The sequence below is a fragment of the Pelobates fuscus genome, chromosome 9, assembly GCF_036172605.1.
Source record: "Pelobates fuscus isolate aPelFus1 chromosome 9, aPelFus1.pri, whole genome shotgun sequence".
Classification (NCBI taxonomy): Eukaryota; Metazoa; Chordata; class Amphibia; order Anura; family Pelobatidae; genus Pelobates; species Pelobates fuscus.
The window spans coordinates 43920988-43946389 of record NC_086325.1 but is presented as its reverse complement, the minus strand read 5'-3'; the positions used below and the strand labels follow the sequence as shown (position 1 = coordinate 43946389).

At 44.0% G+C, this 25402-nt stretch overlaps 1 protein-coding gene across 2 annotated transcripts in view; it reads left to right on the top strand.

Moving 5' to 3' along the window:
• The window catches only part of SYTL4 (synaptotagmin like 4), a 59409-nt gene that overhangs the window by 20226 nt on the left and 13781 nt on the right, over positions 1-25402 (top strand). For both annotated transcript variants that reach the window (XM_063431888.1, XM_063431889.1), the window contains exons 2-6: positions 18058-18225; positions 18476-18691; positions 19223-19332; positions 20309-20420; positions 22488-22604. In XM_063431888.1, coding sequence (XP_063287958.1) covers positions 18107-18225; positions 18476-18691; positions 19223-19332; positions 20309-20420; positions 22488-22604 — 674 coding nt within the window. In that variant the 5' untranslated portion in view covers positions 18058-18106. The remainder of the gene's footprint in view (positions 1-18057; positions 18226-18475; positions 18692-19222; positions 19333-20308; positions 20421-22487; positions 22605-25402) is intronic.

Sequence of the window (25402 nt, the reverse complement as noted above, 5' to 3'; positions counted from 1 at the left end):
TAAGATAAAAATCCTCAAAATAAAGAAAACAAGAATATAAAATAATAACTGAGTATGGAGAGAGCGAATATTAGCTCATGATTGGGATGTGGATAAATCTTGAAGATGTCTTATAATAAGAACAGAAGGAGTCTTCAAATAATGATAAATCCCAAATAGGTGCTTAAATCGTTGCCACAGTCTACTGGTAGCTATTAAGAAAAGTTCCCATCTATAATAATAAATGGTAAATGACAGTACCTGTAAATCTCTTAATAAAGACTTGTAAGGTCTAACAGAGTAGCAAAGTGTAACAAACATTACACAACAGGAAAAAAGTGATAAGCAAACATCTTGTAAAGATACTGATAAAATAGCTACACAGTTTAAAGTAGAGAGATTATTGGTACAGATTGTATTGTATAGATGAAGATCTAGTATAGAGTTGCTGCCGCTCGTAGGAGTTAGCTAGTGCAAAGTAAAATGTATAGCTGAAAATCAATTATAGAGAGCTGCAACTAACTTTAGCAAGAAAGATATGGGTACCTGTTAAGAGAGGGGGAAGGATGTAAAGAGAGTAACCAACCTAGACCATCCCTCATACCCCAAAATAAATCCCCAAGTAAAGCACAGTTCCCACTTGCTAGAGCTTAGAGATCTAAATCTAATTCTGTCTAACTAACTGTAGAGATAACGTAGGAGCACGAGCGTCTATCTGTCCTAACTGCCTGTTGCCTAACACGTGTTTCGGCGCTGCTAAACGCGCCTTCTTCCGAGGCTATACAGGTGTCCTCTGACACCAGAGGTTTCTTTATACCACTCTTGGACCAATGAAAGGAGGGGCGTGTGTTTGAAAGTTCGCGCCTAAAGACCAAACTCTGAGCAAGCCACGCCCCCCTCTCTCTCTAACATGACGTAGGTAGGGTAGGTGGCTTGACATGCCTGTATATCTAAAGCAATTAGAATAGCCCTAGAGCTGTCTAGTATAGCTTAGTAGAATAGAGGCTACGCAATAATAGTAAATTAGGCACCTGAATAATGGGCTCTAGCAACTAAAAGTGTTCAGGCAGTGAGCGTTACTTTAGGGTGTAAGTCCATCTTTGTGCTTGCCGGCAGGAAGATGCGTTTTCTCGGTGTCCCGGCCCGGTGTAACATACTGTGGTCGGTCACCCAGGTATGCAGTGTGCTCTGGAGTCTTCAACCGATGCCTCGTTGTGGTTGTGTCGGTCCCTGCCACGGATTCCCATGTCATCGAGTGTCCGTGGGGTGAGCCTGTGGGTGTGATGGGTGTCGTTGGGGTGAGTCAGTAGGCTGTGGTACAGTCTTCATAGCAGGGGGTGCCTGTGGCTTGCAGCCCGTGTTGCGGTTTGTTGGTGCTCGTCGTTTTGCCGCCTTGTTTGGGTTGGTTGTCTGTTTGAGTCTCCGCCAATTTCTTGTGTTTTTGAGCCTCCCCAGGGGTGCTGTTAGTCGTTGCGGTTCGGGCGGTGGGTGGCATGGTACACGTGGCTTGAGGTGGGTGGTAGCGGATTCCCCTGCCTCAGCCTGTGCTCAAGTCTAAGCCAGAAGTTTGCACATATCTGGTCCAGGCCTGATAGAGGGGCTTGTTGTGCCTCATGTCCGCTCGCGGGTCTCCGCCATCTTGGGTCATTCCCACGGCCCTCTGACATGTTCCTTGCTTGTTTTTGCCCTAAGTGGGGAGGCTCCGAGTGGTGGACCGGGATGACCCCCACCGGTCCGGGGGTGGGGGGGAAATGTTGGGTACCCGTTCGTAACAATGGGCTCTCGGGCTGCTCCAGGCTGAGAGCTCGGCCGCCGCTCCCGTCCAGTGCGCACCCGGCTGCATGTTTTCGCGGGTATAGCCTGCCGTCTGTCTTCCGTTCACGGGCCGCATTACCGGTTTACCGTGTGGAGTGGGTCATTTAGGGTCAGTTTGTGCAGGTTCTTGTGATTCCAATGTGCCTATTGTAGCAGTCTTAGCTCAGATCAGGAGAGAGCTACAGCGAGGTACGTCTTCCCTCCATGACAGTCAGGCCCCACCCCAACAGCATTTTTTAACCATAGAGTTGTCAGCTGTCAAATGTAATCTGCAAATTAAGATATATTTTTTCATGGCGGGACAGTTGAGGTTCTCCTCATATTTTGTCTTCCCCAAATAGATCAGTAATTGTTCTCTAGCGAACTATATACTATGTCCCAGTATTTAATGGGTAACATTTCTGAGATCACTATAGAGGACCGAGAAAGGAGCAGTAATGCTGCCTGAAAAAGGAGCTTATTAGCCTGATGGTCACGCCAAAAAGCATCACTTTCATGAGACTAATAGTCTCCAGATGACTTGTAGTGCTCGAAGACACACACTGCAAATGCCACACACAAATACTGACCCACACATACACTGCACCCCTGACATATACAGCCGCCCTCACTCACACACTGCAACCTTCACACACACACACACTGTCCCTCACACACACACTGCACCCCTTACACATTGCACCACTCACACACACCTCTACTCATATGCCCTACTACAGCCCCATTTCCCAGCATGTTGTCAAACTGTTCTTAAACAGTTTGACTACTTACTCTGGGAGGGGGCCCCAGCACTATTGACACCATAACCACTACACTGAGCTGTAGTGGTTATTGTGTCTGGATTATTTCTTTAAATAATCTACAAGTGCCCCTCCCGAGACCAGGCTCTGGATCTGCCACTGATACCTGGATACCCCTACCACCCACCAGGTTCTGAGCCACCACTGAGCTCAAAACCTACCAAAGTTCATAATGAACAGTTGAACCAAACTTAACCAGCAGCCTATTCTATTTAAACTAACCCAGAGCCTTTTGGTCCCCTAACTTTTCTTTCTCTAGCCCCGCCGCTGTGACCAAACGGGAGCTAACACTCCTTACTCTTTTATATGGGAAGGAGGGACAAATTAGGCCAGGTAAGCAAATTAAAAGTGGCTTATCCTAAAATGGCTGCTTATTATAAAGGGCCAACCCCTTAACATTCCAACTCCCAATCCCAGGGGGCCTTCCCCCTATGTTTGCCTCCTAGCTCTGTCAGGCCCCATTCCACTAAGCTGCGCTTGCTCTATAGGGTTACAATCTCTTTTTCCCCCACCATAAAATTTTTGGTTTGTGATCGATAAATATATATTATTTATTTACATGAAACGTGTTGCCTTGTAGATTGTATGTAGACTGAAAGGAATACTGCAAGCATTATAATCACTAAAGCACGTTGTAATGGTTATGCTGCAAGGACTGACCAGGCATCCTAAACCCTTTGTCAATAGTCAAACAGTTTTGGAACATTTTGACTTCATACCTGGAGCCCACCTGGTGCATCTCAATGCCTTCACTACATCCAACAGAAACCAGTAGCTTTGTTAGCTCACCTGAGCTAAGCCATGCCATGCTATGTGGGGCTAGTTCATTTGCTAAGAGTGTCACCTGATGACTCTCAGTCTATGAGCTAAGACCTGCACCGCCAGACTTGGCTCAGACCGAGAACCTCTGGCTCTTTGTAGGCTGCAGAAGAGGTGGGGAGTGGTGCCAAACAGATTTCATGTGAGAAGTCAAATCATAATTGAAGAGTACCAGGGTTCTCATGGCACCATGATCAATACAGTGTGCTGTTGGAGTTCCAAATAACTAACATGGTCGATATTTTGAGATGGATCCTTAAATTAATAAATACATTTTCCACGTGCAGGATGTAAACTCCATAAAGATGCTACAGTGTAAAAATGCCATGTATTGCCCCTAAGCATATTAAAATGGAATGGTTCAGGTGATGCCTAGTGGTGCTAAAAGCTAACCTTATCTTTATTATTTGAAGAGGAGGTGTCACTGCTATTTTTGCACAGCTCGGTAGCTAAATAGGTTTGGTTGTGCTTTTATATCTTGTAATTCTCAGCAGTTTTATGACTGTCTGCCTTCTCAGACTCAGGCAGACATGTCAAGTAAATTAAATCAAGTCCATGAACAAGACTCCACAGGTAAATCCCAGACGGATCAATTCATTTGAACGTGGATTAAAAGGCATTTGATTTGGACGAACCACCTGATTTAAAAAAAAAATAATTAATTTAAAAAAAATGGAAAAGATAAATAAACTGTTCACAAGTCTAAAAATCAAATGAATAAGAAGATAACCTAAAAGCACAAAGCTTGCATTATACCTTAACCCATGCAGCATTGCATGCTACATACTGCATGCCTCCCAACTGTCCCGATCTCTGCAGAACAGTCCTGATTTTCAGGTCCAGTCCTGACATGGTTTCCTGGTGTCGCACTTTAGCTTTAGTAAATAACTGTTAGTTTCTGAAGCCAGCAGGGTACATTTTTAAGCAGATAAATGTTGCCACTACAAACAGTGGGCATGATTAAGGATGCCCTTGCTATACTGAAATCCCATCACTATTCGCGAAAAACAATCCAAGAAAGCCATAGGCAGGTACTAGTTTGGGCCCAGCCCTTTATTTCTTACATAAGAATGATGAATGGAACCACGTTATTCTAGGGCCATTAACCTAATCTATAGCCTGGGCCCTAGGCGGCTGCTTAATGATTAATCCTGCTCTGACTTAGGTCTGAATGGGGAAAAAAGAGCTGATCTGGGAAAATACTCCAACTCCGTCATAGTCACAGCTTGGGTATTTTTTCCTCCGTATTGCCATTCGGATTTAATTCAGGAAAATTTAGCATTTGGGGAAATACATAAGCACTAGTATTGCTGCAGCTTTAAGATGGGTTCTGTGTCAAATGAAGGCCGCTTTTATTTCAGAAAACCTTGTACTGTGTTGCTATGAATAAAATCTTATGTAAGTGTTTACTTCGGCAACGCACTGCTTACCGTAGAGGAGAGGTCACTGAACATAGTAAGCAATCTCTGGCTCCAGGTGGTGCTGATTTGCTAAGGAGCCTCCCTTTACCAACCATGCAGTTTAGGTGGAGCAGGGCTAATCCTTAATTCTAATCAGAAGCACTGTTTGGCATTAACGTTCTTCTGCCATGTCATCACTAACCTTTAAATGTTGAAGGGTTACTCTAACTCTTTATAGAACACATTTTATTTTAAATTCCGTAATAGGTAAGTAAGTAGGTCCCCCCCTCTTTAACCCCTTAAGGACCAAACTTCTGGAATAAAAAGGAATCATGACATGTCACACATGTCATGTGTCCTTAAGGGGTTAAAACCTGAAGAATAGTATTTACCTGAAATCCAGCGTTGGGCAATAACACCAGCGCCATGCTCTACTCCTCCGTCTGATGTCATCCCTGCCCTTACACGGTTAAATCAAATGCTTCTCATAGAGAAGACTTTTCAATTGCATGCATGCACTCTAGCTATGAAAAGGGAGGGAATGAGGGATTAAAATAATATTCCCTTGGAAGAGCCGGTACTCAGCGAAACGCGCGTCGGGATATTTAGAGCAGAGGGTGGCAGGGGTTGACAGGGGATGATTCTGCAGCTAGTTATTCTCCCGGATTAGCCACCTCGCTATACATTTTAACTCACTCTATCATGTTTGGATATGTAGCTATTAGTTAGTTTTGGCTAAACTACTAGCGTTAGGGGGAAGGGGACTTGATGCTACTTTGGCACTGGGTGATGGGAGTTGGGGATATGCTAACTTGATTACCATTTGGTTCTCTGGACATTTGAGACTACTTCATATATATTTTAATCTTTACTAGTTTACAGGTTTTGATCCAATACCCATAAGGCTTAGGCAGGGCCGGACTGGGGATACAAAGCAGCCCTGGGAAAAAAAGTCTATGCCAGCCCCATAAGTCATTGCGCCATATATTGTCGCATGTAATATGTAAGGCTATGTCTTGCCACCCCAGATGATTGAGTTATTATATATATATATATATATATATATATATATAATCTTTTTCTAATATAATATATTGGTCCTTTCAGAGTAAAACATTTAATTATACAGTAAGCATACTCACATGCAGACACAGACAATCTCACTGACACACACACGCTCATTGATACACAGCCTCATAGACAAACAATTTCACTAATATACATAAGCTCATTGACATAAAAATACAAGCTCACTCACTAGCAGACACACACACACATGCAAGCAAGCAAACTCACTAGTAGGCGCACACACACACACAGCTTAATGTAGTGGTTCTGGTGTCTATAGCCTGTCCCTGCAGGCTTTTGAATGTAAACACTGACTTTTCAGAGAAAAGGCAGTGTTTACATTGCTTCCTAGTGACACCTCTAGTGACAGACACTCAGACGGTCACTAAAGGCGCTTCCTGTGTCAGTGCGGATTGGCTGAGATCATCAAGCTTGATGATCTCAGTCATAGAGGCAGAGACCAGCATGACGTTGGAAAAAAAAAGTGAGTAAAACACTATTTTTACAAACACAGACACTACGACTGACACACACACACCATGACAGACATACACACACACACACACACACACCATGATACAGACACACAGTGACACAGAGACACACACACACACACACACACAGCATGACACACACAGCATGACACAGACACACACACACAGCATGACACAGACACACACACACAGCATGACACAGACACACACACAGCATGACACAGACAGACACACTCCCACTGACATACATACTTGTTGCTACCTGTGTGGGTGGGTGGGCAGACTGATAGGTGCCCCTCCCCTTCTGTGCCCTCTTTTGCCCCCTCTGTGCTTTTTAGCCCCTTCCCCTCCTGTGCCCTTATGTAGCACCCTCCCTTCCTGTGCCCTCTTTAGCCCCCTCCCGTGCCCTCTTTGGCCACCTCCCTTCCTGTGCCCTCTTTAGCACCATCCCGTGCCCTCTTTAGCCCCCCTTCCGACTTGTACCTTCTTCAGCCCCTTTGGTGCTCATCTTTTGGCCCCTCTCCCCTTCCTGTGACCTCTTAGCCCCCTCCCCTCCTGTGCCCTTTGTTACCCCCCCTCCCCTCCTGTGCCCTTTGTTACCCCCCCTCCCCTTCCTGTGACCTCTTAGCCCCCACCCCTCCTTTGCCCTTTGTTACCCCCCCTCACCTTCCTGTGACCTCTTAGCCCCCTCCCCTCCTGTGCCATTTGTTACCCCCCCTCCCCTTCCTGTGACCTCTTAGCCCCCTCCCCTCCTGTGCCCTTTGTTACCCCCCCTTCCTGTGACCTCTTAGCCCCCTCCCCTCCTGTGCCCTTTGTTACCCCCCCTTCCTGTGACCTCTTAGCCCCCTCCCCTCCTGTGCCATTTGTTACCCCCCCTCCCCTTCCTGTGACCTCTTAGCCCCCTCCCCTCCTGTGCCCTTTGTTAGCCCCCTCCCCTCCTGTGCCCTTTGTTAGCCCCCTCCCCTCCTGTGCCCTTTGTTACCCCCCACCCTCCCCTTCCTGTGACCTCTTAGCCCCCTCCCCTCCTGTGCCCTTTGTAACCCCCCCCTTCCTGTGACCTCTTAGCCCCCTCCACTCCTGTGCCATTTGTTACCCCCCACCCTCCCCTTCCTGTGACCTCTTAGCCCCCTCCCCTCCTGTGCCATTTGTTACCCCCCCTCCCCTCCTGTGCCCTTTGTTACCCCCCCTCCCCTCCTGTGCTCTTTGTTACCCCCCCTCCCCTCCTGTGCTCTTTGTTACCCCCCCTCCTGTGCTCTTTGTTACCCCCCCTCCCCTCCTGTGCTCTTTGTTACCCCCCACCCTCCCCTTCCTGTGACCTTTGTTACTTCCCCCCCCCCCCCACTCCTCCCCTCCTGTGCTCACCTTCCAGCCCAGCCAGCCTTCCTGAAGCTCTTCTGGCGGCCGCAGGGGAAGCTCTTCTGGCGGCCGCTGGGGGAGCAGCAGGCTGTTCTGTCTCTGCTCCCCCTCCCTCGCGCGCAGCTTAATGAGACCGGGGCCGGAATATGACGTCATATTCCGGTGCCGGTCTCTTTCTAGCGCGCGAGGGAGGGGGAGCAGAGACAGAACAGCCTGCTCCCCCTGCGGCCGCCAGAAGAGCTTCCCCTGCGGCCGCAAGGAGAGCTTCCCCTGCGGCCGCCATCCAATCTCTCCATGCGGCCGCAGGACATCCACATGTCTCCCCGGCCCCAGGTGCCCACGGCCCACCGGGAAATTTCCCGGTATCCCGGTGGGCCAGTCCGGCCCTGGGCTTAGGTCAGTAAGTCTCCAGACTTATCTATTTCTGACCTAGCCTTTTGCTCTCCTTCTTAGTTTTTTTTAGTTTCCACTATTTCAGACTGAGAGCTGATGTCTCAGTGTCTGGATTAAACCCTGCATCGCTCAGATCTCAGCTGGTGAGCTAGCCTGCTTGGCTCACAAGAGCTAATGGCAATTCTGGCTTAGCAGCTTCTGGCTCTCCGTCGTCAGTAGTGGAGATAAGGAGTGGCACGCAGCGGACCCCAGGACCTCCTAGCTATATTGGGCAACTATTACAGCGAGCTGTATTGGTTATGGCGCTTGTTGTGTTGCCTTTAACCCCTTAATGACCAAACTTCTGGAATAAAAGGGAATCATGACGTGTCACACACGTCATGTGTCCTTAAGGGGTTAAAGGCAGCAGATTAGTTTTAAAAGCATTTAAGCTTTGTTCTTTCTTAAAGGACCACTAAAGGCACCCAGACCACTTCAGCTCAATGAAGTGGGCTGGGTGCCATCTAGGATTAACCCTGCCTGCTGTAAACATAGCAGTTTCATAGAAACTGCTATGTTTACAAATGGGTTAATCCAGCCTCTAGTGGCTGTCTTATTGACAGCCGCTAGAGGCGCTTCCGCGCTTCTCACTGTGATTTTCACAGTGAGAAGACGCCGGCGTCCATAGGAAAGCATTGAGAATTTTTTTTCTATGAGACTGGCTGAATGCACGCGGCTCTTGCCGCACATGCGCATTCAGCCGATGACGACAGAAGGAGATGATTCCACAGCACCGAGGGAGCCCAGCGCTGGAAAAAGGTAGGAATTTAACCTCTTCCTCACCCTAGAGCTCGGCAGGAGGGGGAGGGTGAGGGGGACCCAAGGACCCTATAGAGCCAGGAAAACAAGTATGTTTTCCTGGCACTATAATGGTCCTTTAAGAATCTAGACCCTTATTTTTATTTATTTATTTTAATTGTATTTATTTTTATTTATTTTTACAAATCCTGTCTTTATTTATTTATTTATTTATTTATTTGTTCGTTCATTCATTCTGATAAGGAAGCATTTTTTAACCTTGTTTGTAATATGGAGCAAATTGCCAGCACACTGTCAGTAGGGCCTATTATCAGTTCTCTAACAGGATTATAATGAATTCTAGGAAGAACAATCAGGGCTTCGCCTCAGCATGGGACATACAGAGTAGCCATCTGTTACCATTCAGGCCTCACACAATGAGGATCATTCACCAAACACTGAATTGTAGCACACGGAATATAAAATTGCAAACTTCTGGTTAAAATGTGCTGATTTGGGAACATTTTCCAACTCTGTTATAATAACAGCATGACTTTTCTGGCCTGCATTTTTTGCAATGTGGTTTTCATTTCAGTTTAGTGTATGAAGCTCAAGGTCTCACCCACGTTTTTAAGTATTCTGATGGAGTATAATATTCCTTAAGAAATAGGTAGAATGTTGTGATATTTGTTGCTCGTAATAAATATGTATTTTTTTCTCTGAACAAAACCATGAAATGTAAAAATGGGAGAGAGAAAAAAAAAAGTCTGGAGAATGCGGGCATCGATCCCGCTACCTCTCACATGCTAAGCGAGCGCTCTACCATTTGAGCTAATTCCCCTTGATATGAAAGTTTATATGTGTGCTATTGTACGTGCTGTCAGATAGCCCCTATGGCTTCTTGTACAGTGTGAGGATGTCCAGCATTGTTTTATGGCCTTTAACCATGAAACAGCAAGAAGCGCCTCAATTGACTGTTTTACATTACAGGCTTAAGGGGGCGGGGCACTGCCCCCAGACAGCGTTATTGAGATGACATGGTCTTGGTGCTTATAGAGTCCCTTAAGTAAAGTTATGTTTAAGCATTGTCTTCCCTATAAGGTTTTGCAAGTTTTTGCTACAATGTAGTGTTATACAATGAACTAAATAAATCACTTACCGCAGTCCCATACATACTATCCAGTTCAGTAAACTGACAAAATGAACCTTTTCTACTGTGAAATTATTACTCTGAAGTCATCTCAGAACTGTAAGCAGTCAGATTGTTTCAGTCTTGAGTTAACTAAATGGGAAATTATAAAGAAGAAAATACACATTCCTGTAAAGAAAAAAAACTATTTTGATCTCTCTCAGCCAATGAGTTAAGACCTTCAAGTGCCAGGTTTAACTCCGACAGCTCTCTCTAGGCTGGGGTGGAGGCTGCAAGAGGCTCCAGGCAGACCCCAGTCAAACTGTTCTTAAATGGTTTGATTCCTTACGTTGGGGAGGGCACCATAACCACTACAGCACCCTGCTGGAGTTCCAAATAACTAATATGGCGCTTGTCTGTACTGCACTTTTGAGAAACAACTTGGTGCATGTAAAAAAAATGTAATTTCTGTGCAGATGGGGCATTATGGTGAGGAGTTTATTAGGGGGAAAGACAAATCCTATTCTGAGACCGTGTGAAATTATTGGCAATCACCATGGAAATTAATAGAATGTTCATTAAAGTGTAGCACAGTTTCCCTAGAATAACGCCTGTTTCTGTCTTGCAATTGCTTTTAACTTACCTCTGCAGCAATACTGCAATATGTAACATGCACACACCGCATAAAGGAATGCAATTCAACAAAAGCATGACCCCAAAGCAAAAATGCTTTCATTTGACACTTTATCTCCTGCAGCATATGCATGCTACATGGTACAAGGCAACGCAAAAGCATTAAGACTTGACAAACATAGACCGCTCTCTTGACCGCAGGAAAAATTTCTGCAGAGTAACGTTACCTATTTTTTCTGTAATTAAAAATCTGAAATTCAGAAAATGTAAAGGCATAAAAAAAAAAAAATCTGGAGAATGCGGGCATCGATCCCGCTACCTCTCACATGCTAAGCGAGCGCTCTACCATTTGAGCTAATTCCCCTTTAATAAATGCCTAAATGTGAGCTGTTGTGGTTGCTGGGATGATAACCATTTGTTCTATCAAACATTTGTAAGCACTTTCCATTATGTATTTTTGAGTTTTACCTTAACTTGAACACATAAGTCCCATACATACTATCCAGTTGAGTAAATGGAAGAGTTTATTGAAGTATTCCTCTGAAGTCGTCTCAGAACTGTATGTATTACGATTCTTGTAGTCTTGAGTCAAATAATCGGAAATCTAAAAAAGAAATTGCATATTGCTCTATTGCAGCGGGCACTAGGACCATGCAGTGAGTGTTTCAGCAGCACTCCCTGCATGTTCGTGCTGGCTGGGGGTTGTGACGACACCCCTTTATGAGTTGGACCCACCCATTACTCTTGTAACAGTATTTATGGCAATCACAATCACGTTATTGGTTATATAGCGCCTATGACTTTTGTACTGTGTTTTTATATACTTTGCCTTCTGCACGGAACAGAATCCTCATAAAATGTCTGCAATGCATTAGTTATTTTCTCCATTAAAACACGTACAGTTTCTGTACTTTATAATGTCAGGATTTGCTCTTTCTCCATGGTCTGAGACTCCACACCAATACACCCATGCACACGGACATTGCAGAGGCACCCATGCATTCACACACTCTAGCAATCCACTTGCACGCAGTGCCACTACACAGATAATATATATTTCTTTACAATAATGCTATGTCTGTACAAACGTGAGTTCACACTGACACAATATAAAGAAGATCCTGCTTTTATATTCACAATACACACTGAAACCACACAAAAAATGACACTGGCATTCTCGATACAAAAATATATCCCTGTACTCATCCATTGTACAATATTAAAAGTACACCCCTGCACTCACAAGTCCTTACATTATAGAATACATACATATGCCTCCCAACAGTCTGACAATGATGTTTTGGATTCCTGTCCCACTATAGTTCCTTATTGTCCCTCTTTAGTTCCCTAGTGTCCCACAATTGTCCCCAGTCAAAGTCAAATTTGAAACATGGCCTACATTTTTAAATGTAAATTTCTGTGCACAAATAATTGTATTTTTATTACATATTGTGTATATAGTGTGGTATGTAGTGCATATGTTGTACAAATGTTTGTGGTCTGATGCATGCTATCTTGGTAGGGGAGGGGGTGTGGTAAGTGGCTCAAATTTTCCTATAACCATACAAGAATCTATACATATTGCATCCTCAAAGCAAAACTGCACACTGTGTAGTAGGTGTATAGCTAAGACTCTGGATTTTCAGGATTTTGTGTCGCTAGACACAGATACACCCTTGTAAAGAGGGGTAAGAAATTACGTGTTTGATGTCCACTCTAAAGCTTATTGTACATCTCCTGGGAATAACTACTTGTTACATTGACATTTTCCATGCAAATAAGAACAAAGAACGGCTTTTCCATGTTTGTTGTACGAGCTCGTATTAACCCCTTGAGTGCCATATTACAAATCTGCAATGTAGAAGAATGTGTATATATGCGAGTGGGTTGAGGGGTATTTTGTTATTTTCCTGACATTACAATGATGATTTGCTTTTTTAAAATGCATATCCAAGCATCAAAAATTAGGAAATTTAAAATAAAAGAAATAAAAGAACTTGCCAGAATACTGTTTTCAAGGATTTTCACCAATATGTGACCTGTGGGGAATGGAAATAGAATGTCATATTAGTCTTACTGGAAAAAAATTGTTAATGTAAGAATTTGCATAAAAAAAGATAAACATACCCACCCCCTCCCCCCCCACCCCAATCTTTGCTGGACCAAATCCAGGAAGTTCATCTAGTTAATGTCGGAATGACGGCAAAGGTGGTTTTAGCCTGCAGGGCTAGATTTACATATCAGGGGCCTGTAGGCATGAAATTCGAGGGAGCACCTGGCTCCCCAACTCAAAAAAGGTAGGTAAATTAAATATAATGGATATATTAACTGGACACTGCAAGCCTAAAAACATATATTTGTTTTAATGTTTAAACAACTGCATATGTATGGATGTGCGTATTGCTGCTTGTACTGTATTGTTTGAATCTGTGAGTATAGTGAGTGTATGCAGGTGTGTAAATACATGAAGGGTTAAAGATATTGAAGAAGTGGTTATGGTAAAGGGGGGTGTAAGGTTAGAAAAGGATTAGCATGAGAGTTCGATTACATAGGATGTTTAGAGCATAGGTTCTGCACCACAAGCAGGGGGTACGCCGAAAGCTGGCTGGCTGGCCACTTAGGGCCCCCAGGAAGCAGACCGCTGTGCATTAAGACCGAGAGGGCACGTGCTTACCTAGACGGCAGGCCTACTCTAACTAAACCTGCTTTGTTCAGAAGGGGGGAGGGGGAGGTAATAATTTATGAGTGTGTGAGAGAATGTGTTGTAAAAACCAAAGAAAAGAAAAAGTTACCTGCGCTCTCTCCTTAATCCCTATGTATATTTAGACAAATGGAGGTCATTTAGCTGCTCCAATGGCCATTGGAGGGAATGCCCGCCTGCCAACGTCAAGGCAGACCCCCCTAAGCGGGTCCTAACACTAACCCTTCAGCCTGCTTCCTTGAGCTTCTGGCAAAGATATCTCTAATGAGACAGAGAGGGGTATTTTTATATATTATATACACCCCTATATACTTATTAACCCTTAATAGGGAACACATGGGATGGGCGGCAAATCAGTAAGAGTGTGTGTCCGTGAATGTGTGTCAAATCAGTGAGTGTGTGTTTCAGTGTCCTCAGTGTGTAACTATTATGTGTGTATTTTATTGTCATTTTGTGACTTTTATACCGCAGATTAATAGTTCACACACTCCTCCCTACATACACAATATTCACATTGTCATATTGGTTTTTTTTTTATTCTGTGTCATATTTATTTAAAACATATCCTTTACTACCTTTTAATCAGGCTACACATTTCATTTGTAATTTAAACTTTATTTTAGTATTTTTTTTACATTATTTTTTTTTTAGACATGCAGGGACTGTTTATGATTTCTGAGTTTAGGTTTAGAGTGGGGTCCAATATATACATAATGTAGTTTAGGATTGTTGAGTTTAGGACTACAGGTGGATTAAATTGAGTATTCATTTACATGAGCTGTTTAGTTAAACATAGGATTAAAGTTAAATGGTTCATTTTCAGGTTTAGGCTTTGAGTGTTTCAATTTGGGAATAAGTAATGTGTTTAGGTTTTTTAGAGGGGTTAAATTCGGGGTTAGGGAAAGGGGATTTTTAGGCCTTGTGGGGTTTGAATAGTTATTTACAAATTACTCACTCTCCTATGTCCTCTGTTGGCCAGTCAGATTGGCAATAGAGCTGCAGGAGAGGTTATACAGTGTGCATCACTAAGCTCTTCCCCTGCTCCTACAGCAAGTGTTTACTGTGTGAGTGTGTAGATGGGAAGTGATCTCTTCCTATTCCTGTCCAGCCTCACAGACAGAGACCCTGGAGGAGCTGGGACAGCACTGAGTTTTTTACACTTTCTATAACTGTTGCTGCAGCTCCTCTGCTAAAGGACCACAATAGTCACCCAGACCACTTCAGCTCAATGAAGTGGTCTGGGTGCCAGGTCCCCCAGGTTTTAACCCTGCAGCTGTAAATGTTTCCATTGCAGGGTTAATCCAGCCTCTGTCTTCCTGACAGCCGCTAGAGGCACTTCCCTGACGCTCAATGTGAAAATCGCATTGAGCACGCAGAACCATAGGCGTGCGCAGCCTATTGCATTAGGGTGTGCACCCTAAAGCACAAACACACGGCGCATGTGTATATATGTAATATATATTTATATATATATATATATATATATATATATATATATATACATACATACACACATATACACACACACACATACACTGCTGTGTATGTGTGTGCTGCTCGTGTGCTGTGTGAGGGTGGTTTGAGGGTGCTGGTAGTGTGCTATGTGGGTGAGGGTGTTTGTGTGTGTGTTTGTTAGGGTCCTGTTACTGTGCTGTGTGATGGTGCTGTGTGTGTGAGGGTGCTGTTTGTGTGATGTGTGCGTGTGATGGTGCCGTTTGTGTGATGTGTGTGGGTGTCGTGTATTTGTGAGGGTGCTGTTTGTGTGTGTTTGTGAGGGTGCTGTTAGTGTGCTGTGTGTGAGGGTGTTGTGTGTTTGTGAGGGTGCGGTTAGTGTACTGTGTGTGTGAGCGTGCAGGCTGTATGTTTGGAGGGATTGTGGAGGTGGGGGCAGATTAGTAAATATCCCCCCTCCCTACCTTATATAGGGAGGGGGGATCCTTGCTGCCATGTGCCATCCCTGGTGGTCCAGTGGAGAGTGAACTCTAGCCTGCGGGGCTAGAGTTAACTCTCACGAGATCTGAATGTTGCCGTGGCAATGCTCAGATCTCGTGAGAGGAACCTGGCGGAGCTGCTGTCTAGAGCTCCCCGGGTCCTCTACTGCCTCCCTCCATGTTGCTGTGGGCTGGTGAGGTAGATCTTTGATCTCCCCGCCAGCCCCTGGAGGCTTAGAGCAGAGCCGGCACTCAGATAGCGCCGACTCTGCGTGAGCCGACAGGGGAGATCCGGAGATCTCCGGTGAAGTCCTGGGGAATAAAGTGTGGGAACTCTTTTCCCACCTCCCCAAAAAAATAATATACACGTGTGTGTGCGTGTGTGTGTGTGTGTGTGTGTGTGTGTGTGTGTATATATATATATATATATATATATATATATATATATGCGTGCACACACAGACTGACACATACACAGACACACATATATACGCGTGCACACACACACATTCACAGACACCCACACACCCATACACACACACACATTCAGACACATACACTCTCAGACACACACCTACATTCACAGACACATTTACAGACACACATACATACATTCAGACACACTCACTCACATACACACAGACACACACACATTCACAGACACACTCACTCACAGACATATACACACAGACACACACACACATACATACATTCCCAGACACAATCACTCACAGAAACATACACACAGACACACACACATACATACATTCACAGACACAATCACTCACAGACACATACACAGACACACACACTCACATACATTCACAGACACAATCACTCACAGACACATACACAGACACACACACTCATACATACATTCACAGACACAATCACTCACAGACACAGACACACATATACATTCACAGACACACTCACTCACAGACACATACACACAGACACACACACACATACATACATTCACAGACACAATCACTCACAGACACATACATACAAATTATTATTTTTTAATTAAAAAAGTCCACCCAGCCTCCCTACCTGGAGTGCTGGCGTGGACTTGTCCCTGGGGTCCAGTGGGTCGGTCAAGCGCCGGTCTCCACTCAGCCGCGGTGAGAGAGCTGTGTGCTCTCTGCTCCCTCTCGCCGCGCGGGCTGTCTGTTGTAGCTGGGAGCCGGAATATGACGTCATATTCCGGCTCCCAGCATCAGCAAACAGCGCGCGGCGAGAGGAAGCAGAGAGCACACGGCTCCCTCGCCGCGGCTGAGTGGAGACCGGCGCTTGACCGACCCCAATGACAGGGGGAACATAGGGTGAGGAAGGGGGAGCTGAGTGCCTGCAGGAACAGCGTTCCTGCTCAAATAAAAGTGCAGGAACGCTGTTCCTGCAGGACTCAATACATAGGCGTGCCACGGGGATTAGGGTGTGCCCAGGCACACCCGGCACACCCCGTGCGCACGCCTATGCGCAGAACGTCCATAGGAAATCATTGAGAAATGCTTTCCTATGGGAGTTTGCAATGCGTGGCTCTGGCCGCCGCATGCGCATTCGGCTCCACTCAGGAGTTGACGTCAGAGTGGGAGGAGAAGTCACCATTGCCGAGGGAGCCCGGCGTTGGATAAAGGTAAGTAGCTGATGGGGTTTTAACCCCATCAGCCCAGCGGGAGGGGGGCCCCCTGAGGGTGGGGGGGGGGAGGGGGGGATTTAAGGATTATATAGTGTCAGGAAAACTGGTTTGTTTTCCTGACACTATAGTGGTCATTTAAGGCTGAGTGAGCTATAGAGGACACTGGCCAATGATCCTGGAACTTGTCCCAAACCACCAGCCCACTTAAGCTCAAAAAGGCACATTAGAAGTGCTGAAATCACATACCCCACTGGTCAAGCACCTAATGGGAAAATCGGTCTTGAACAGTCAAAGCAGGATTAACAATAATGCGACTCTAGGAGATTGCCAGGGGTTAGACAGGGGCCCCGAAACTATGAATTTTATTTACCCCATTAACATCCCTATGCGAGGAATAAAGGTGTGAGATCCAAGCTGGTGACCTCCCAAGGCCAGTGGAAGCTTTAATCCTGCTCTAGGGACATGCTGTATGTCTCAGAACCACTACCTTAAAGGGACAGTATAGGCAACCAGACCACTTCATCTCATTGAAGAGGTGTGGGGCCACTGTCCTGTTCCTATAACCCTTCAATGTAAAACATTGCAGTTTTAGAAACACTGCAATGTTTACATTGCAGTGTTAGGTTGCCTCTAGTGGTTGTCTCCCAGACAGCCACTAGAGGTGCTTCCTGCTGTATCACTGTGTTTAACTCCAAGAAACAACGCTGGGCGTCATCACACTGTGCATGAGGATGTCCAGAGGCTTCAAATCCCCCATAGAAAATGATTATTGAGTGCTTTTCTATGGGAAAGGCCTAATGGACTCACCGTGCAAGAACATTAGGTTCACCCTCGTTGCTGACATCGGGAGAGGAACAAACGCTCTGGAATAAGGTGAGTTTTTATAAGTGTTTTTAACCTTTTTATTGCCACAGAGGCGGGTTGCAGAGGTACACTATAGTATTAGGAATACAGATTTGTATTCCTTTAAGATGGACTGGTTTTGGTGCCTTTAATGACGCTTTACCTTTGAATATGTTGAATATGAATGATCATATGTTATTTTCATCTCCATTATTTTTATTTTTTCTAAACGTTAATGTTTTCAACATTCTCTTTTTTTTTTTTTTTCTTTTTAGAGTTTTTTTTTTTCACATGCGTGTGGCAAGTTGTGACTTTGTGAAGTGACCATGACCCAAAGCACCGAAATCGTCAACCTCTCTTTTTTGTCAGACAGTGAGAGAGACCTAATTTTGCAGGTACTTCAGAGAGATGAGGAACTCCGAAAAGCAGAAGAGAGACGAATTAGGTAAGGCTGATTTTCGTATGCCAACAGTGCTTTCATACCGTGTTTTTTTTTTTTTTTTTTAATGATTAAATGATGAGTTATTCACTTAACAAATCAAATAATTTCTGCCTGTTCTTTTTTCCTTCACATTAATGCCCTTGTTGTCTCTATAACCCTAAATTAGACCCAATTTTAAAGAGGTTTAGGTGTTTCTCATGTTCAAACATTAGAGCTCTAAAAATTGTAACTTTTTGTTTTTCCTTTCTAAAAGGCGCTTGAAGGTTGAACTTCAAGATATACGTAGAAAAGGGGCAAAAAGGGGGAGCCAGCGCTATAGTGATCGGACCTGTGGCCGCTGTCAGCAGAACGTGGCCCGAGCTGTCCCCAGGGCCAATGTTTGTCGGAGCTGCAACCACCTGGTTTGTAAAGACTGCCGAATGGATTCTGCCAGCGGAGGCTGGAAGTGCAATGTCTGCTTAAAAGAAGCGTGAGTTCTTGTGTATATAACCGTGTCCAATTGGTTTTAATCTTTGAGTGAACCTACCCGTTACGAATATTATATTTATATATAATATTGTTTTATATACTTACTAGAAGATTTTTCTCGGTCATTATTTAAAAATGGAAAAATCTATTTTTTATTTTATTTTTGTCTACATACATTTTTATATTCATTCAAGGTGTTTGTTGAATCGATCATTCGTACATGTCTCCCTGCATAGTAAGGGCTCCGTGCTTGATCATGAAACTTTACTTCCTTATCTACAATTCAGGAAGTGGCTGCTCAACAAAGTCTTTTGTCACCATGCTCTTTTCACAGTGGTAGAATAAGCTATTACCTGCTAATTGTTTGTCAGCACAAGTCTAAATAAAGTTGTCACTTCACATTGTCTCACTATACACCCAGAACATGTGGTATCTCACCCGGAATTTTGTGATACTTTATTCATGTACGGACCACATACAAGTGTTTATTTTTTTTGTAATTTTTTTTTTTTTTTTTTTTTTTTTTTTAAAGGGAACTTAAAAAGTCAACAGGAGATTGGTTTTATGACCAAAGAGTGAATCGTTTTGCAAACCGTCTCGGGAGTGATTTAGTGAGGATTTCTCTCAGACGGAAACCACCAGGTATTTGATGCTTTTGTCGTATTGCTCGAATGTCTCTAAAAATGGTGCGTGGGAAATGTGGACAGAAAGAGCTCGATCTCCTTGGTGATGATTCCTTTAAAATATAGCAAATCTGTTTAAAGGGACATTTCAAGCACCATGACCGCTACAGATTACTGCATTGTTTATGGTTTAAAACCTTGTGGGTGAGATCCTTCCATTATCAAGCATTTGACAAATACCAGGGATTCCCCTGCACCCAAAGCCTGCCTTTCTTCGCTTGGGACATCCTTTGTAGAGGGTTCACGTTACTCCTTATATATTTCTCCATTTACGTGGGCTCTGGCTATGCAATCACCATTAACCACATTAGTTAGAAGATTTCACACAAACGCCTTGTGACACAATCTTATTTGTATTGTAAAGGTTTTTAATAGTGGAATACATGTCTCTGAAGGTTTCAGTATAATAGAATGCTGACAAAAGTCATTCCGAGATACTCCTGGTGTAGATTTAGTCCAATTTGTGTCTAAATCTGTTATTTTTTTAAAATATTTTTACTTGTGATGAATTTTGCAAGCATGTTACTGGTCACAGTTTGGTGCATAAAACACATGAAACTATTGAGTGAGGAAAATGAAGCCTTGCAAACAATGTCTTCACAGTAATCTATTCTATGTTGGTAAAATAAAGTAACAAAAAGCACAACATTCTTGACTTTCCATAAACTGCTTTTTTGAAAATATGTGCAGTTATCCTGGTCCATATCTGTAACCTGGGTGGCTGATGACAAGTGCTGCTTGCAACCCAAGGCTTGCATCCCCTTCTCAGGTGTGCCTGCTGTCATGTATAATCATAATATGATTTGCGCCACTGAGATACCCTCTCTCTTCCTCCACATTGTATACACGTAAATCTGTTATTTACAGTTTAGTTATTAGACAGAATTAATGTTTTCTTTCTTTGTTTGTGTTTTTGTTTTTTGTTTTTTATATAGGCAACAAAAGAGAGACCACGGCACAAACCATCTTTGAGCATTCACAACAGGTCAATGAACCCAAAGCAAAGAAGATACCGCGGAGTCCTCAAGAGCGAAAAAAGGCTTCTGGGTGAATCTAAATTGTGTGCTTTTGGGCAAGGCCTAGGGCAAATGTACATCCAAGCAAGAAACTGCCCAAGAGAAGCCTTGCTTCCTCCACAAAATGCCGCACGCTTGCGCCAAAAGCAAAACATAATAGTCCTTCCCAACCAGACATACCTCTTTATGAACAGTATGTCCTTCCATATTTCAAATTATATATGGTTATTAATGCGGTGCACAGAGCGTTACAGAGAGTCTAAAATGGCCCTGGTGTTGCCAAAGCGCAGCTGCACATTAAAATGAATTTAATGTGGCACAGCAAGAGGTTAACTTTTTATTTATTTTTTCATTTGAAGGAACACTATAGTGTCAGGAATATAAACATGTCTTCCTGACACTATAGTGCCTGTATCGCTGTTTAAGTCTTGATGATCTCAGCAAATTTAACACCTTCCCATAGGAAAGCATTGGGAGGCTATTGCGCATGCGCCGAAAAACGCAGCGTTGCGCCAATCAGCATCTCCTCATAGAGATTTATTGAATCAGTGCACCTCCATGCAGATTGTGGAGACATGGATAACCTGTTCTGCACACTGTGCAACACTGACACAGGAAGCACCGCTAGTGGCCGTCTAAGGATCTGCCACTAGGCACAAATGTAAACACTGAAAAGGTAGCATTTACATCGTAAAGCGTGCAGGGACAGGGTATAGACACCAGAACCACTACCTTCAGCTGTAGTGGGTCTGGTGACTATAGTGTCCCTTTAATGAACAGGTGGGGTTGTGGGAACATAACCTTCTTGTTCTCTATGACAGATGCTAATAGAGGCTTTAGATGTGACTGATACAGACTGGGAGAAAGAGCAGCTATGTTTTCTTGTAAAAGAAATTTCATTATTATTTTTAGCACTATCCTAGTTTCTGATGTAATAAGTCCCTCATAAATATTTCTATTTGTGGCATTCCTTTATAAATATTACCTTGGGAACTGAAAGTACAACAATAATACCACTTTTATCAGATTTCAGTTACACAACCTTGCCAAGACAAATAATATTTAGGCCTATAAACATGTCTATGCAGTGCTGGGATTATAATAATTGCCCTTTGCATTGCCTGAAAACCAATGTTAATTTAAATAGCTTTTATATCTGAACGAAGAGTGTGGCTTTTTTTGCAACAGGTCTTGGTAAAAGTTTATGAACTGGTTCTCCCACAACATGCTGCTGAGTTATAAGCATTGGCATTTATTTAGCGACAACTTATTCCACAGTTCTTTACAATATTATAAAGGGGACTGGCAGTCAATTGAGACCGGTGCATGTAGTGGTGCTTCAGCAGGAAAAAGCCTGACACTAAGCATTTCATCCAGCAAGAACAATCCATTTTTAACAGATAAGCTGCCCTATCTATCAGGTAAATACCAGGTAATACCAACCTCAGAGCCTGATGGGCATTGGGCTGGATTCATAGAATACTACCTGATTTCATCTTCTCTGTGGACGCATGTGAGGTGAAGGAATATCCTCTTCCTTCTGTCCCTGTTTATCCCCGTCTAGAAAAGTGAGTGATTTCACAGTACCCACTGGGGTGTTGACCAAGCCTCTACTGAAAGACTTTCATGATTCTACAAGGCTACTATACTGAGGTATACGTTTCAAGATGGATGCCGCTCAGAGGCCTATTTTGCCACATGACCCTGCGATACTGCCTTTCCATGTGGATCCACTTACACTTACCAACTATCCCATTTATATGCATGTTATGTAAGCCCAACAATTTTTCAATTACTCTGTTTTATAGAATCTTTTTTTCAATATCTGATTAATACTCCACATTTAAGCTTGGCTATTAGCCAATCATGTTTATGATCTGATGTCTTATACTGAACCATGCTATTGTTGAAATGAGTAGTTCAACTACGGGACATGACCTAAACACCAGAATCACTTCATTAAGCTAAAGTTGTTTTGGTGCTTAGAGTTCAACTTCAATCGTCCTTACTCTTTCTCGTGAAAACACGTGGAAAGCAATATTTGGTGTTCCTTTCCATTCCTTTAACAAACGATCCCCATTTTCTGTTTGCTATGTAGCATGGTGACCAGTTCTCCAGATCTCAGGGACCAGAGAAGTGATACTGAATCCACAGAGCAGATGAGTCTGAATAGTTACAAAATTGACTCCAAGAAAAGTACTCCATCCACTTCAAGGTGAGTCCACCTCTTTTTTTTTTTTTTTTTTTCCAATGAGAATATTCGTTGTAAAGCAATCGCTTTCCCATGAAAAGTTTTATATCAATAACATCATGCCAAATAGAGTGCTAAGAAATTAAAAACTGATCTATTTAATTTTTTGACCCTCAGATTTAGAAATTATGAGCTGGTCAGTTTTCAGTCAGTGACTGATTTTGTAGTTTGTTTTTGGAAACTCAGCAATTTACAGTATGATATGTGAATTGTGAAATATGAGGTTTAAAAAAACTCATCTGTGTTCCAAAATTAACAGATCATGTGGTATATGTAATATTGAACTGCATTCACAATGTATAAGGTGTTTAAAAGCCAAATTGTTAAAATATTGCTTGCTTACAGGGACACACCAAGCACCATATTGTTCCATGTGGTTATTGTGCCAGGAGTGTCCTGAAGCCATCTCAGTGTAATTTTACATTTTAGAATGTTCTGATAACTTACGTAGGTACTGCCGTGTGCCCATGGCAGTCTAGCTCTAGCTAAGCAGTTTAGCTAATCTAGGCTGAGCTAAACAAGGCACACTCATTGACTGAGTGACATGAGTGTGGTCCTGAAATATCCGCTGAATAGAGTCACCATTCTAAAACTGCTTGCTAAATGACATTTACCACTCCTGGTACTAGAACGACTACAACCAGCTGTAGTGATTATGGTGCATGGGGGTGTTACTTTTAAAGGGTACATAATGCCTGAATATGAATGTAAAGTGAAAAATAGTACAATTGTAGAAGGATTCCCCTGCCAAGAATGGACACATGAGCTAGGGGCTACATTTTAATATTTAGAGTTTTTTTTTTTTTTTTTTTAATTCTTTATTTTTGCGTGCGTAAAGGTTACAAGACAGCTTACCTCGCCACAACAGCGTTTGTAAGCCGAAGCATGTCATCGTTACAGTACAGTTATGGCATTTAAACAGTGCACAATTTTTTTTATGTAAGAAAGCTTACACATATCTAGGGTCAGTATTGGATACTTATAACATCGATATTTACTGGTTTGCTCTGCGCTTTTTGATGAGGGCTATGTCTGTGACTTTAGTTCCATGCTTGTAAGAGAATTATGTGTAAAGTGGCGTGGGGTGGCGTGTGTTCGCTGTAATGGGTACCAGGGTACCGTATAGGCCGTTATGGTCTGTGTCGCTGTATTGCAAGGTACTTGCTAGGATGGTAGTACCGCTAAACATAGCGCTATGGAAGTGCTCGGCGCAAGCGTAGGCCGTGCAGGGTGGGTGTTCTAGTGTAGCATGAGACATCATAGAGATATATAAAACATAATACATAAAACAGCTTTGCTATCATTTGCAATTAAAACGAGTGTTGCGCTAACAGTATTAATGATCAAAACTTTAGATATCGCGAAGTCATGCATAGTAAAGGTGTTCTGAACACATCCAGTTAGTTAACAAGTTAACACTGCTATCTATGGTATGAGGTAACAATTAAAAACCACATGCTGGATCGATACTGGCAGAGTTTACTTGAGGTTTGTCTCAGGTCAGTCTGTGTACTGGGCCGCAGGGGAGGCGCCGAGGGAGTCAGAGTTCTTCAGCCAATACCCCTTACCAGCCATCGAGGACAGTTCATCTCATGGTCGGGTGAGGCCAGTGCCATCGGGTCTGCCGGTGGTGCTGCTGAGTGCTGGTCCCATGCGTCCCAGGGGTGTAGTTTGTGAGGCTGGTCAGTGCCTGGAGGGTTACCTCTGTGCTGAGTTGGTGTTGATTGCTTTGCTGGGTGGGAGGTTGGACGGGTGGGTCGCCGGGTCCTGCTTTGGGGCTTGAGGTCGCGGGCGTTGCTGTGCGTGGACCCCATTTCTGTTTCCCGTCTTGCTGAGCGGTGTTCCTTCCTTCTGGAGGCTGCTTGTGGGTTACAAGGTGGGTTAACCCGCAGATGGCGCCGGGTGGCCGGGCGTATCCACGCCATTACTTCCTTCATCGCTAGTATGTAGCTTTGCCTCCGGGTTTTGAACTTCGCCCGGAGGTAAGTGCTTAGCCGGGTCACAAATTCCATTGCGTGCTTAGGAGGCTGAGTGGGTAATCGCTTAGTAGTAGCTCGCTCTTGTGTTGCCATCTTGGCCAGGTTCGATTTATCTTGTTTTGTCTCTCGCTTAGGACCCTCGCCATGCGGTATCATGAGGGGAGGCAAGTTGCCGGGTCTGGAGCATCCAGAACCCAGGCTTAAGTGGGTAAATGAAGGTCGATGGGCAGTGTGTGTCATCGTGGTAGGGACTGGGATTACCCCCGCCGGTCCATAGGGGGGGGAACGGGAACTCATATTCTGCCTTGCCGTGCTTGTGGACGGCGGGAAAGCGGCCGTCTCCCCCGCCGCCGCCGCCATGCTTGTAGGCCGCAACATTAATGGACACTGACCCTCTGCCAAAATCCACGTTTGTGGTGTCAATTTGTAGGTCTCGGATTCCGCCGTCGAGTGGGTTCCTACTTGAGCCAGCTCGCGGTCTCCGCTAGTCGATAAACGGCAAGAAGTCGGATCAGCTACGGGAGCAGCAGCGACATGCGTCTGCTCCCTTCTGCGGCCAGGCCCCGCCCCAGGTTTTTGTTTTTTTAAACAAATCATATGTGACCAAGACAGTCGTACATGCTTGGAGCGCCTCCAAAAAGCATATAACTAAGCTTATCAGAGGACAAAACACGATATTTTTGACAAAAAAATCTACTTTTAATCCAGAGAACACTCTGCCAAGTATTTAATCTGAATTTTACTGGCCCCAGAGGTCAACACCGTATTTGGATTCCCCGTGGC